This window comes from Hemitrygon akajei, chromosome 29 (assembly GCF_048418815.1).
Source record: "Hemitrygon akajei chromosome 29, sHemAka1.3, whole genome shotgun sequence".
NCBI lineage: Eukaryota > Metazoa > Chordata > Chondrichthyes > Myliobatiformes > Dasyatidae > Hemitrygon > Hemitrygon akajei.
The window spans coordinates 35,638,210-35,652,471 of record NC_133152.1 but is presented as its reverse complement, the minus strand read 5'-3'; the positions used below and the strand labels follow the sequence as shown (position 1 = coordinate 35,652,471).

The window sequence follows — 14,262 nt, the reverse complement described above, 5'->3', positions numbered from 1 at the left end:
GAGGTGCAGGAGCAGGTGAAACACTGACACACATGCCGGGATACATGCCTGAAGTGGGGAGCAAAGCATGGAGGCTCACAAAGAATTCCAGTGACTAGCCCAAGCATTTGAAACCATAATCACTAGTGATGGTGTGATTCAAAGTGGAGATTTGTAATAAGCCAATAATGGAGATGCACACATTTTATTTTGGAGGACTGAAAGATTCATCCTTAAATGAAGTTGAACATTTGGACTGTAACATTTATGACTTTAATAGTCTGTATGCTCTATGCTTCCTAATTAATACTACAAGTAGACAACTGGGGTGGAACTTCACTTTCAGAGACTCCTTGGTTAGTGTTCTATGTGTCATTTGTTTACTTTTTAATATTCACACAATTTGTTCTTTTTTCACACCTTGAGTGTTTGATGGTCTTTGTTCTGTGGGGTTTTTTCTTTAATTGGGTTCTATTGCATTTCTTTGCTTTGTGACTGCCTGCTAGAAGATGAATCTCGGGGCTGTATACTGTATACATACTTTGGTAATAAAAGTACTTTGAACTTTGAATACATTTTTCAAATTGTAACAAGAAAGTCAGAAGTGCTTTCCTAAACTAATTTTTACAACCCTCTAACATCAGAGGTACAATGTGCAGCATGTAAAGGTTAACAAACCACGTACATCTGGTCTGTATGGTTCCTTGATGTTGGTTTTTGAACTTGTGTGGTAAATATCTAGTATAGTAGAACAAATAATTTTAGGACTACGGGTAGATATTTGTGTGCTTCTGTGTCCACAGATGTATAAGTAACATAAGAATTTATAAAATTGTGCATAATGGATTTCAAACATAATTCACTCTCATTTAGAAGTCTTCAATTTATATCTACGGATACATATTAGATTGTCCTTGTGGAATTGTAATTGAAGAAATTATATAAATATCAATATAATTCCAAATTCTCGAGACCACCTACTATTTTAGAAATATATGCTGGATTATGTAATGCAACAAACGTCAAAGCCTTTTTAATAGCATGTCGCAAAACTATGGACCTCTACTTTCCAAGAGGAAAGGGCAGCAGGCATGTGAGAGATCAGTATCAAGTTTTAACCCAATTTGCAAATTCTTCTAACTTGAAGTTTTTACTGTTCTTTCATTATCATTGGGTCTAGATTTTAGAACTCATATATTATATCAATAAATATTGGGCTTGGAATGTTCTCCACACCCTATGAATGAAAAAAAAAACAATTTGTCAACATCTAAAAAGGGAAAAGCAAGCTAATTTTCAAAATGGAGGTCTTCATTGCATGTGATTATCTAAAATATTGAATTGAACCACATGTCCAAATAGATGGTTCCTAAATTTGAAAATCATGCTTTACTGTACCCAATGTAATACTCTAAACCCTCCATAATTAACAATTTTCCCATTAAACATTGATTAAGTATCTCTTATTTTTATTTAGATTTTAATTTTGGAAGTCTTTCTGTCTCTGTGAGAAGATTTTGACTATGGTTCCTTAGTGTTCATAATATACTGGGAATCATGGATCAGGAAATGATATTGAATTTTCATTTACTGAAACCTCCTTTCACAAAATTTGTGTCTTGATTGGAGGCTAGAAATATAGAAAATGGAGCATTTGTTCTCCACATACCAATGCAATAAAAGATGGAATGGAAGTCAGAAAACTATTAGATACACCATGGCTGATATATTTCTGGGCTTTAATGAATATTAATTCATTCTGGTTCATTCTTACCTTATCTATGATAATCTTTCAATTTCAGTATCAAAAATAAAGATAAAGATTAACTTTATTTGTCACATGTACATCGAAACATATATCGAAATGGGTAGTTGGCGTCAAATGAAAACAGGGAGGAATGTGCTGGGGTCAGCCCAAAAGCATCACCATGCTTCTGGTTCCAGTATACCATGCCCACAACTTACTAACCTTTACCACAGATATTTAGACTATAGAGGAAACTGGAGCACCCAGAGGAAACCCATACAGTCATGGGGATAATGTACCAACTCCTTACAGACGGCAACAGAAATCGAACCCCGATTAGTAATCGCTGGTCCTGTAAAGCAATTGCACTAACCGCTACGTTGCCATGCCGCCAGTGTCATTTTCATTTGATTCAATATTCAGAGCCTTCTGGAGAAAGAATTCCCAGTTCTCAGGAAAAGCAAATAATAAAATTTGTCTCCAACTATGGAGGTAATTTGGCATGATACATATCATCAATTCAATTATAATTTTGTAACTATTTAAAGTAAATTGAAATAAATGTTTAAAGAGTGAATTATTGGTGGGTTTTAGAACCAAGACTCATTGTTCAAGATAGCATTAAAGCTAATACAAAAAATATATGCAGACTCATAAAGCTCTGTGTTTAAATATGCACATTGTCAAATGAAGTGAAGATTGAAAGAATGTTCTGAGGTCACCACAAAGTTAAATTGTTGAAGTGATTTCCACAGGGCAAAAATGTTGTGGGAAGGAAATTGCAGATTGAAACATTTGGTTTTAGAAAGAATAGGAGAAGAAAGTTCAGAGGAAGTCATCTAGACGAAATAGAAAGAGATTGAAGAAGAAAACCCAGGGAGAAATTGTTGATGAAATAATGGTTCACTTTTTTCTTTCTCTAATTGTGAAAGAAATATTAGACAATGCTTTATTTTGCTTATCTGAAAGTTAGACCCATGAATGTCTTTCCTTTTCCAGTAGGAATCAGTACCACCATTTATTTACCCATATTTGTGATCAGTTTAATAGGTAAATGGAAAACAGGATCATAAGCAGAACAGGTCCACATAACTTCAATACAGTGACCTATTATTTAAAACTGTTTGAAAGAAGTTTCAGCTTAAAAACTGTAGATTTATTTTGAAGGTTTGACATCAGGTCAAACATTGTTGTGAATAGGCTTGGTTACTCAAATTTTCTATTAAAATATTTTGCAAACAGAAAATGAATGAATCCCAATTTAGTTTACATCTCAAAGAGAGGGCATTATTGTCAGCGACAAGAGAGGAAATCGTCTTCATAAATTATGTTTATTTATTGCCTTAATAGGAAATATGATACTACTTACACACATCCTCAGCACTGTGGGACAGCGTCATCATGGATTATCTGGTTAGAACATTATGAACTCTGAAATTTGAAACAGCTGTAGGTCATTCACCATTCATACCTGCTTTGCCTTTCACTAAGACCAGCTTGACTTTCCTGCAATAACCCCATATCCCATATTTAACTCGAATATACTCAATGACTAAGCATCCAGCCTCTCTTAGGCAAAGAATGCTGATGATTCATTATCCTCTGATTGGAGAAATTGCTTCTCTTCTCAAATCTGAATGGTTAACTCCATTATTTTGGAATTGTTCTAGATGTGCCACTGTTGGAGAACTTTGTGTATCTATCCCCTCAAAAAAAATGAGTAAGGTCATTTTACATATTTTTAAACTCTGGTGAGCACAGGTACAGTCTTTTTATCTTTCCTTGAAGACAACCACCACTTCTCTCTATAATCCTTCCCCTCTGTCCACCATCCCAGGAATCAATATGGTTTATCTTTGTTGTACTCCTTGCATTACAATATATTTATTCTTTCTTGGGTATTAAAACCAGACCTAACCATAATATTGCAGATAAGATCTTATAGAGCCTAATGAACTAGTAAAAAGTTATTTCTATTATTGTACTCAAATCCTCTTGCAATAAAGGTAAACCTCTGGTGATATGTGTGCTAACAACACACTTGTTAATTTTAAAAACGAAACTGCACTTTTTAATGTTTCTACCTATATTGTATGACCCCATATTTCCCCACACAACATTCCATCTAGCACATTAATTTTTTCTATCTATATCCACCTGAAATTTTCTGTATCCCCCTCCTTGTCCACACGCCCATTCAACTTCGTATCATCAGCAGAGCTGGATATTTTATGCTTAATTCCTTCATTCTTGTTTAATGAGGGTGTCAAAGGTTAGAAGGAAAAGGCAGGAGAATGGGGTTGAATGGATTAATAAATCAGCCATGATGGGATGGTGGAGCAGACTTGATGGGCCTAATTCTGCTCCTATGTCTCATGGTCGTCTGGTCTCATTCAAATCAACAGTGCATATTATAAACAGTGAGGCTCCGGTACTGATCTCTGCAACATCCCACTACTCATAGACCACTAACTCAAAATAAAATGAGTTGTTTATTTGTACATTGCTCTCTATATATTAACCAGTCCAGTATTTATAAGGCCATAAGATATAGGAGCAGAAGTAGGCCATTCGGCCCATCGAGTCTGCTCCGCCATTCAATCATGGGCTGATCCAATTCTTCCAGTCATCCCCACTCCTTTGCCTTCTCCCCATACCATCTGATGCCCTGGTTAATCAAGAACCTTGATTATCAACTTTTGTTAAATTAGGTTTTTTGTGGCAAGTAATTGAAATTCCCCTGAAATTCCATTGTATTCCTCCTTATTAATTCTGCTAGTTACAATCTCGGTATATTTGTCAGGTATGATTTTTCTTTCATTAATCTATGTTAATTCTGCTCAATCCTATTATTATTTTCTAAATGTCCTCTAACTAGTCATCATATTTTGTGGATTTCTCAGTTTTCAATCCCTAATATCTTCACTCCATTGTTCTACTTACATTAATTTCTTTAATTCACCTTTCTTTATAATTTTCAGGATGTTTTCTGATTTTGTGTTGTAAAGACAGACACAAAATATTTGTGTAATTTATCCTGCTTACTTTCCAATCAATGTAATTTCTTCTGTTTCATTCTGTTAAAGATTCACTTTTTTGCCAATCATTTTCTTGTAAGACATCCATTGAAATCTTTAAAGTCTGTTTTTTATGTTTGTCACTAGCAACAGTAGACCAAAGGCAAATGCCAAAAGAAATTGCAGAAACTTGTCATGTCTTATTTACAAGGCAAATGGAGGAACTGGCATCTGTGACACTGTTGCATTATAAGGGTAAATGGCTGGTCTTGCAAAGGTTCCACAAATTGCAGTGGATTAGTAATGCAAAGAACAATTGAATCTCTTTTGTTGATGCAGTTGTAAAGCCAGCTTTGGCAGAGTATCTAGCTTTACTCATACTTCCAATTGAGGTTTATTTGGGCTCAGGTGTGTAGCAATGTTTCATTCATCTCAGTCTCTGGAGGCTGATGTGAACAGATGGAAGGTGGCAGATCAAAGGTGATACGAGCATTTCAGGCAGGTTTGGGCAAGTACATTTGGCAAAGATTACATTTTCTCTGGACTTCTATATAATTTAATAGTCACACACTGAGGCCCTCTAGCGTCCCATTGGAAATAATAACTTGCATTGAAACAAGTGGTATGTAGAATAAATGTGTGCATTGTACATAAGCTTTCACAGATGATGATCATTTACATGAAAAGCATAAACAAATGCTTATGAAATTTCCTGGATAGACTGATATAATTCATTTTTTGCTGATTTTTAGGGCTTTGTTAACTGTATCAATTTAAAAGCAAACCATCAATCTAAAGCAGGAAATCCCAACCTTTTTCATGCCATGGACCAAAATCATTAAACAAGGGGTCCATGGATCCCTGGTTGAGAAACCCTGATCTAAAACCCTCTTGCTGTGACCTTGTAGGTTTGAGCCTATTTTTGGCCTTAAATGTGGTCAGCTTCCCAGTGCATTGGTGACATAATGCAGCATTTTCAGAGTAAATGCCCCCTTATATATAATATTAAACTTCATCTGATGTAAAGATTCCATGCCATTATTCAAAGAAGAGTAAGTAAATCTTCCAGAGACTTATTAAACACTTTCTTTAAACCAAAATCATTTTAAAGTTAGCAAAGGTAATTAATTATCTCAGTGTTATTTGTAGGATTCTGCTGACTGGATGTTAACAATTATTGCCCTACATTTTATGATGCCTCCAAAATATGTTATGATGCTTTTTAAATGCAGGTCTTTCTTTCTTTTCAAATCTTTGGAGCACTTAAACACAAATGGCACTTGTAGTCCAGCTTCCTGATTCTCCTTCCCTTTGGAAAAACTATCTTTGTCACCCTTGTATCTCTACAGTGGTCCATTTGGAGAAATGTAGGTTTTCACCTACAGCTTAACATTTGGCAGCAGTGTCTTCATGATCATCAAATTCCCTTTAATCTATTGCAACACCTTTTAGTTTAATTCCTGCAATTGTTGGAGGCTTCGCTTCATGATAGCTACTTCTTTATCCGTATACAACGTGATCCTACAATCGTGTATTTCCAAAAAAGGTCACTTGCAGAAACAACATGTAAAGAAGAGCTACAAATTAGCAGAGATGACTGTTTAACTCATGCTTCCTGAGTGAGATTTAGCTTCCGTTCAAAAACAGTAGGTGTCTTTTTTAATGTAGGCGTGATTTTGGAGTAGATTCATCCTATTACCTGGGTCAGTGATGGTATTTTCTTTCCATATTAGTGCTAAGGAATTTTGTAGTTTCTGCACTGATTAAAATTAGATATCTAATTTCTCATAACTTATCTTAGTGTCTGTTAATTTGAGCAGCTACTATTTATAGGCTTCCATTAAGGCGTAACCACATTCCTTTGCTCCCATCTATTTGTTCTTCCTCAGGGCACTGAACCACATTGTAGTGCAGTTCCAAGAGTACATTTGCTTTGTGTACTCAATTAATTGACAAGGCCTCTTTAGTTGGCCTGTACTAATTGATTGGCTGTGACAGAACAGTCATCATATTCATACCCATCTCCGCAATCCCCATTATCCACACAAGTACACTTTCATTAAGGTTGTTGGGTTGGGATAAAGAGTTAGAACCCCTGACATGGAGACAAACTAATAGTTGATTACTACCACCCCAACTGAGCTCACTAAGAATCAGACCTATAGTGTATCGGACAAAAACAAAGTGCTTGTTTCTGAGTGCAAACTAACAATTGAGGAAAAAAATCCTTAGTGTGATTAACAAATGAGCTCTTTGTTTTCATCTGTTTCAGTGATTAAATCATTTTAATTTGTGTGTGCTAGAAGAAGGGTGGGGAATACAGCTTTGGTCTTGATGTGCCATGGACATGTTCATCAACTGCATTTAACACATGTTCAACTTTAGTTACTTAGCTGAAAATAATTCGGTGTGTTTGCATTATAATTAAATCATTAAGGACAATTGATTTGCTTACCATTACCTTTTGTTGAACATGTGGTACTACTATGTACAAGAACATGAGAATGCCAGCAAAGGATAGGAAAATTTGGGATGAGGATATTCTGTTTGCAAACCTCCTTGTCAATTTGAGCCTGTCCATAGCCTAAGTGAGCTGTTCAAGTGTTTTTTGTTGGCACTGGGACTACCGGGGGATCTACCAGTAACAGTACAGGTCCAGTATTAGAGAAGGTTGACCTTACCACATTGGTATTTGAAGCTCTGTTACCTGCTTTTGTTTTGCCAGCTGAGTTAAGCTTAATATGCCAGTAGTTTAATGTACCTCTTGCTATTAATACATTGATATGTGCCTAACTGAGTACATGCCCTATTATGGCTTTCTGAATTGATATGTGTCATGTTGACATGAATATTATTGCTCCTGTACTGGTGAATATGGAAGAACAGTGATTTAGGTTGTTCTCCCACAGTTTCAATCAAACTGTTAATTTCTAAAATGTTAGATTTAGAGGACTTGAAAGATTAGCCAATGATGTAGGAATGGATTGATCCATTAAACAAAGAGAAACAAAGACTACAGAATTTAACATAAAACTGAACAGGTATATGGAGGGATTTTGAATCTTGAACTGGGTGTAGCATGAATTGTTGTACCATCAATATTTTTTAACAATTATTAAGCTTCATTTGGGTAGCTGAATACAAGTGCAATCAAAATTAAATCAAAAACAGTTCTAGCAATCTATGATTGTGTTTATAAATGTATGTTTTTCTTGGTTGCAGGGTTCTTTACCCATCACTGGACCATCCTATATCCAAGATGGCTCAGTCTTCCCCAGCAGATGAAGGTCCTACATTTGAACATCTCTGGAGTAGTTTGTAAGTGTGCAATTGTTTTGTTTTTGTAATTATAAGATAGAATCAAAAACAGTAAAGTATTGGTCCTTCTACACAATATTAGTACTTATTTACTGCAAAATCTTAGCCATCTTTGAAGATGCTTTTGATGGAAAGCATATTTAAGGACTTTAAAGAGGAAAAGAAGATTGAAAGTGAACAGTGATTTGCAAGGATGGAGGGTCAAGAGTTGGCTTCTTCTGGAGAGGTGCACTGAGGACAGATAGAAAGAAAAGGGGTGCATACCTGGAGGGTAAAAACAGTTCAAAATTTACAAGTGGAACAAGAAAGTTTGATGAATGGTTAGCAGTTTGGTGAGGCTAAGGTCAAGGGAGCAGGCATTGACCCTTATAGACAAGATGAACTCAGGGAGGCCTTTGTCCCAACAGCACTATGGAAGTACCTTCACCAGAAGCACTGCAGCAGTTCAAGAAGGCAGATCACCATCACAATATCAATGGTCATAGTCCTGGTGATGGCCAGGTTCTGAAAATTAGCATGTTTCTAAAAAAGAGAAACTAAGGAAATAACTAGGGAAGAAGAGGTAACTAAGGCAAGGAAACAGAGGCAGATGATCTCAGACATAGTGACAGAAAGATCAATGAGCTTTTTGTACTAGTTGGGATAATGAGCTAGTGGGAGCTGGGAGATAAGAAAGTGGTTTGTGGTCGATAAAAGATTTATTTTGGGGATTATTTTGGAATGGTGAGCAGTTTGTGCAGGTAACATTAACTCTTTATGTTGTCTAGCTTGATCAAGCACTGAAAGCAAATGACCTGTTCAACCTATCTACTGAAGTTTATATTGTTTGGAGTTAATAGAATAGGGTCAACATTCTAGGTTCTGATCAGTAATAGTTTTAATGTAAACTCAGCCATCAAAGGTGGAGGTGGGGGTGTAGTGGTTGAGCAGATTTATGATTGAATATATTGTCTTGGTGAATAAGGACCAAAGGTCTAGCAGTGGAGGCTTAGAATTCCTGTTTGAAGTTTGCTTTCTACTGGTGGCTCAGTTGAGGTAGAGTTGTGAGATGGGAGACCAATATGGGTAAAGGTCAACTTAGGACTTTATTGTGATGAGACATTAGGAACAGTGAGAACAGATGGGGTTACAAAGTTGATAGAGGTGATCATAAATCTGATTATTCTGGTGAGATGGTGATGCGCTCAGACACAGTGCCTCTCTGGGTCCAACCAAAGGTATAATTGTTTGTCCTTTACGCTCTTTTCATGATCACAAGACACTGCTGGTTATCAAGGACATTAAGTACTACAGGTTTATCCCACTAGCTGGATAGGGATGGAGCTGGAATTGTTGCGCACCAAATTCCCTGCTTTACCCAGGGTGGAAGGTATCAGCAGCATGTGAAAGCAGTGCAAGTCCAATGAATCGGGTGATTATCTTGGATGTTTTTGTTGTGATTGCAAGACCCTGTTAGACATGGGTAATATAGAATACTGTGAGTCCAATTCACTGGTTTATTGGTGAAACTGATGCTGGGGGCACTGTGTGGCCTTGGTTGTGGCACAGACTAGGCCTCATCTATGTTTTAGGATCACCTGTTACGGCCACTGAGGAAGGAGACATCAGAGCTAGCTGTGTGTCGCTGGATTCCGTACTGTGTGTGATTGTAGTTCTATGTTTTGCACCTTGGCCCCAGAGGAATGCTGTTTCATCTGGCTATATTTATGTAAACTTGAACTTGAAATGTGAATTGGGTACCTACATGAAGGGAGAATTTGAGAATTGATTCAGTAACTTACTGTGGAAAATACAAAGAAACCATGATTGGGGGATAGGCAGCTTTGGTTTAAAATAGCAGTAAAAATGAAAACTCTATCAGAGTTGGGGGGACAAATAGGGTGAGAGAGATATTAGAGGAGAAAGAGCGAAGGAAAGTGACTACTGGCCAAGGAGAGTGGTTTACAATAAACAGCCCCACAGGATGCTCACTACTTAGGCCCCATCTTCTTTAGTCAGCTAGGAGCTCCTTTCTGCTGAAGTCAGAAATTGGTGATAATGGGTCTCAACAGTAATGGAACAAAATGAGACCTTTCACATGTCCATTATCTCTCCATAATTCTCCTACCATCCAACGATAATATAGTAGCAAATTAACCTACCAACACATTTTGGGATGTGTGAATGTGGAGCACCCAGAGGAAACCAATGCAGTTATGAGTAAACATGAAAATTCCACAAAAACAGAAACAGGAGTTAAGTCTGAACCCTGGTTACTGGAACTGTGAGGTATCAACTCTACCCACTGTGCCATTCCCATTGAGATGTGTCATGAATTATTGTGTCTCCAAGTTTTAGTCTGATTCAAGAATCTTGATTTTGAATCAGGAAACCAAAGGTTGTCTCCTTCTTTTGTCAAGGGAATTGTCCTCATTCACTCACTGTTTCAAAGGGATGAAATGGAGTTGCATTTCTGCCAAAATTGATCTTAATTTTTAAATGGGAAGCATGATAGAAAATAAAATGTACTGACTAGAAAGTTGCCTTTTGCATGTTATGACATAATAGAATAAATTATGTGTATCATTTACTTAAAAAATCATCTGGTACAATTTAGCAACTTTAATTTTCTCTACAGTACAACTATCCATAGAAAGCCAGGCTCTTGCACAAACACCAAAATCTTTATTAATATTACTATATCCCCCACAAGAATTTTGTTCATAATTCAGTGCAAACTAATGAAATGGAAATGTCCCCTGCCTAATATCAGTGACTGGATGTAGTTCTACAGTGGGAATCAAATCACATTACTAATATAAATGGAAATTTCAGGCATGGAAACGGCTAATTGTAGAAAATCAGAACTGCCATTAAAGTGAAGTGGTAGGATTCTGAGATTGAGAATGAGATGCATTGTGCATGCCAATAAGGGAAATGTTGATTTCTTGTCCCATACCTGACCTGTGAGTTATTGATACCAACGTCAAATGCCTGAAACTAAAGAAATTGGATTTCCAAGCATTCAGAAAAATAGCATGGAAAAGTCTTGTTCTGCAAAAATCTCTTACATCCTTACAATTAAAACAGCTCTTTACATACTTCTCACCAAATAATGAAGAAATAGAGTTGGCATATCTGAAATTGTGATTGATTCCATTGAAATGCTTTTGGTGAGCTATGGAAATTATTTGTTTCAGAGAACCAGACAGTACATACTTTGATATCCCACAAACCAACCTCTCCAGCAGCAATGAGGCTGTGCCAAACTTGTCACAAAATCGAACCGAGGTTTGCATGGATGTGTTTCAGATGAGGGACATGAATGAATCTGTGATGGTGAGTTTGGTTAAGCTATCTCACTTTACTTCATTTTGTGTGGATTAGTAATGGAATAATGATCAAAAATTTTGTATTGTGGAGTGTAACTGTCATAATTTTGGATTATAGTATGCCAGCTGGCTGATACTGAAAATCAAACCATTTCCTCTGTTGTAAAGACAAGATATTCATTGTTAGGCATTTACAATGTTGTGATGTATCTCAAGAAGAGTAAGCAATATTATTTTGGATAAATGAATTGACAATTCATAAATTGGTTTGAAATATCTAAAATGTGGATGATGTAGAGCAGAGGTTCCCAACCTAGGGTTCATGGACCCCTTAAAGGTATTGGTCCATGGCATAAAAAAAGGTTAAAAACTCCTGGTGTAGAGGAACAAGCTACACAAATTCCACAACTTTAGCCCAACATCTACCAACCCAACAACCTCTGTCTTTTTACACCCACCAACTTTGCTCCTGATTATGAAACCTACTCTTTAACATTTTTTGGACATCAATTGCAACCTTTCTCATGACTACCAGTCCTATCCCATAGCCACCACAACACTTCTTCCCCTTCATGATAATGCCTTCAATCCCTTACCATCAATCTTTCTCCTGACTACCAGATCTAACACCCCCTCTCCCACCTGCCAATTGACCATCAGTCATTTTGTACAACATTATAAAGCTTGATAAATTCTGGTGACACTCTAGCTGCAGGGCTTTTATTTATTTTATCAAAGTAAACATCTTCGTATTTCCCACAACTTCTTGAATGTAGAGAAAAATGCAGGTGCAAGTGATCAAATCTTGAATTGATCTAAAGATGTGGCACCATCTCCTAGATCCATTTTCTAAAGCTGTTCAATATCTGCATGTATTTCACAAAAGAAAAAGGTTGCTGCCATCTATTTTGTTCAACTTTTACCAAAAATGCTTCAAATGATATTCTCAAAGATCATCTTGCAGTACAAACAGCATTTGAAGTTTTAAAGGACAGTTTTTGCCAGATGATATTTTGTCGTAGGTGAAGTTTATGAGGATTTTCTGGTTGTACACTCCATCAGATGATTGAATAACAGGCCAAATGTTAGGCTGGCTCGTGAGACTTAATAGAAGTTGCTGCAAGTTATTATGGCATTGCAAAGAGAATGGAATCTCAGGGATACACACAGAAAGGTGCCGGAGACTATCTGTCCTGTTTGTTAATATCGGTATCAGAGATTTTGATTGATGCTGTCTTTGGGCTCTATACAACCAGGAAGTTGTAAAGGATTCTTTGGATTTCATCATTTTTCTTCAATACCATTAGACTTTCAATGCAGACTAGGTTTTGATACATAAAATATATGATCAAGGAGTTCACATGATTCTTAACTCCCAAGTACACACCTAGAAGGGCATTCCCTGGCCTACATTTAATGTCTGATCTGCTTATTATTGATATTGATTTATTATTGTCACATCTACCAGAATACAGTGAAAAGTTTTTCTTCCGTACTATTTATACAGATCAAGTCATGACACAGCGTATTGAACTAGAATAAGGTAAGAAAAATAACGATGTAGAATAAAGTGTAGAAGTGAATGATAAAGTGCAATGTTCGTAATGAGATAGATTGTGAGGTCAAGAGTCCATCTTAAAAGTTTAAGAGGTCTGTTCACGATTCTGATAACAGTGGGATACAAGTTGTTCTTGAGCTTGGTGATACACATTTTTAGGCTTATGTTTCTTCTTTGCAATGGGAGAGGTGAGAAGAGAGAATATCTGGGCTGGGTGGAATCTTTGATTATGCTGACCTTTTTACTGAGGCATTGAGGAGTATAGACAGAGTCCATAGAAAGGAGACTGGTTCCGTGATGGTAAGGTGTATCTACAACCCTCTGCAGTTTCTTGCAGTCAGTTGCCATACTAAGCAATGGTATGGCCCATCACTAACAATGACGAGACAGCCTACAGAGAGGAGGTGGAAGAGCTCAAGGTCTGGTGCCAGTCAAGTACCCTTTCCTCAATGTCAACAGGACAAGTGAGATTATTATTGATTTCAGGAGAACTTGCATCACTCACACCTCTCTTTACTTAGACAGCACAGCAATGGAAAACTCCTGGGTGTGCACATCACACTCAATCTCTGATGATCCCAGGACATATCTTACTCAATGAAGAAAGCTCACTAACACCTTTTACTTTCTATGGAAGCTGAAGACACCTGGACTATGCCTACCTATGCTCACATTCTTCTACAGATGCCCAGGAGGGAGCATCCTAACATGCTGCATCACTGCCTGGTACAGAAACTGCACTGCAGTGGACAGGAAGACTCTACAACAGATAGACAGAACTGCCCAATGCATCACCCAGCACCAGCCTACCCATAATCAAGGGCATATGTACAGAAAGATGCTGGAAAAAAAGCCAGCAATATCGTGAAGGATCCCACCTACCCTGCCTATGGAGTGTTTGTCCCATTCCCATCAGGGGGAAGCTACACAGGATCTATGCCAGCACCACCAGACTCAAAAACAGTTACTTTCCCCAAGCATTAACACATTCACCCACCAACCCACCCCACCACTACTATATCATTTCTTGTCAGAGTCATCTTATATATAGGCACTCCTGTATCTAGCATCACTTTATGGACATACAATCAATATATTTACAGTATACACTATTTCATGTATTTATATTTATTGTGTTCTTCATCACAACACACCCAATAAGACTGGAGTGCTGCCAATACTGACTGTCAAGTGCCTGATGCACATCACCTACCCTCACTTCTCCCCCTCATTGGAGTGTGCATCCTACCTCTCTGACTTGGGAGAGTAGGTCCCTCTGGTGTATTTTGGAATTTGTAAAAGTGCAAGGTCCCTCTTTTATGACCAGGTGCT

General features: G+C 37.2%; 1 protein-coding gene across 6 annotated transcripts in view; it reads left to right on the top strand.

Moving 5' to 3' along the window:
• tp73 (tumor protein p73) overlaps positions 1–14,262 on the top strand; it is a 228,472-nt gene that overhangs the window by 94,820 nt on the left and 119,390 nt on the right. For all 6 annotated transcript variants that reach the window (XM_073032167.1, XM_073032166.1, XM_073032170.1 and 3 more), the window contains exons 2-3: positions 7,966–8,061; positions 11,241–11,379. In XM_073032167.1, coding sequence (XP_072888268.1) covers positions 7,966–8,061; positions 11,241–11,379 — 235 coding nt within the window. The remainder of the gene's footprint in view (positions 1–7,965; positions 8,062–11,240; positions 11,380–14,262) is intronic.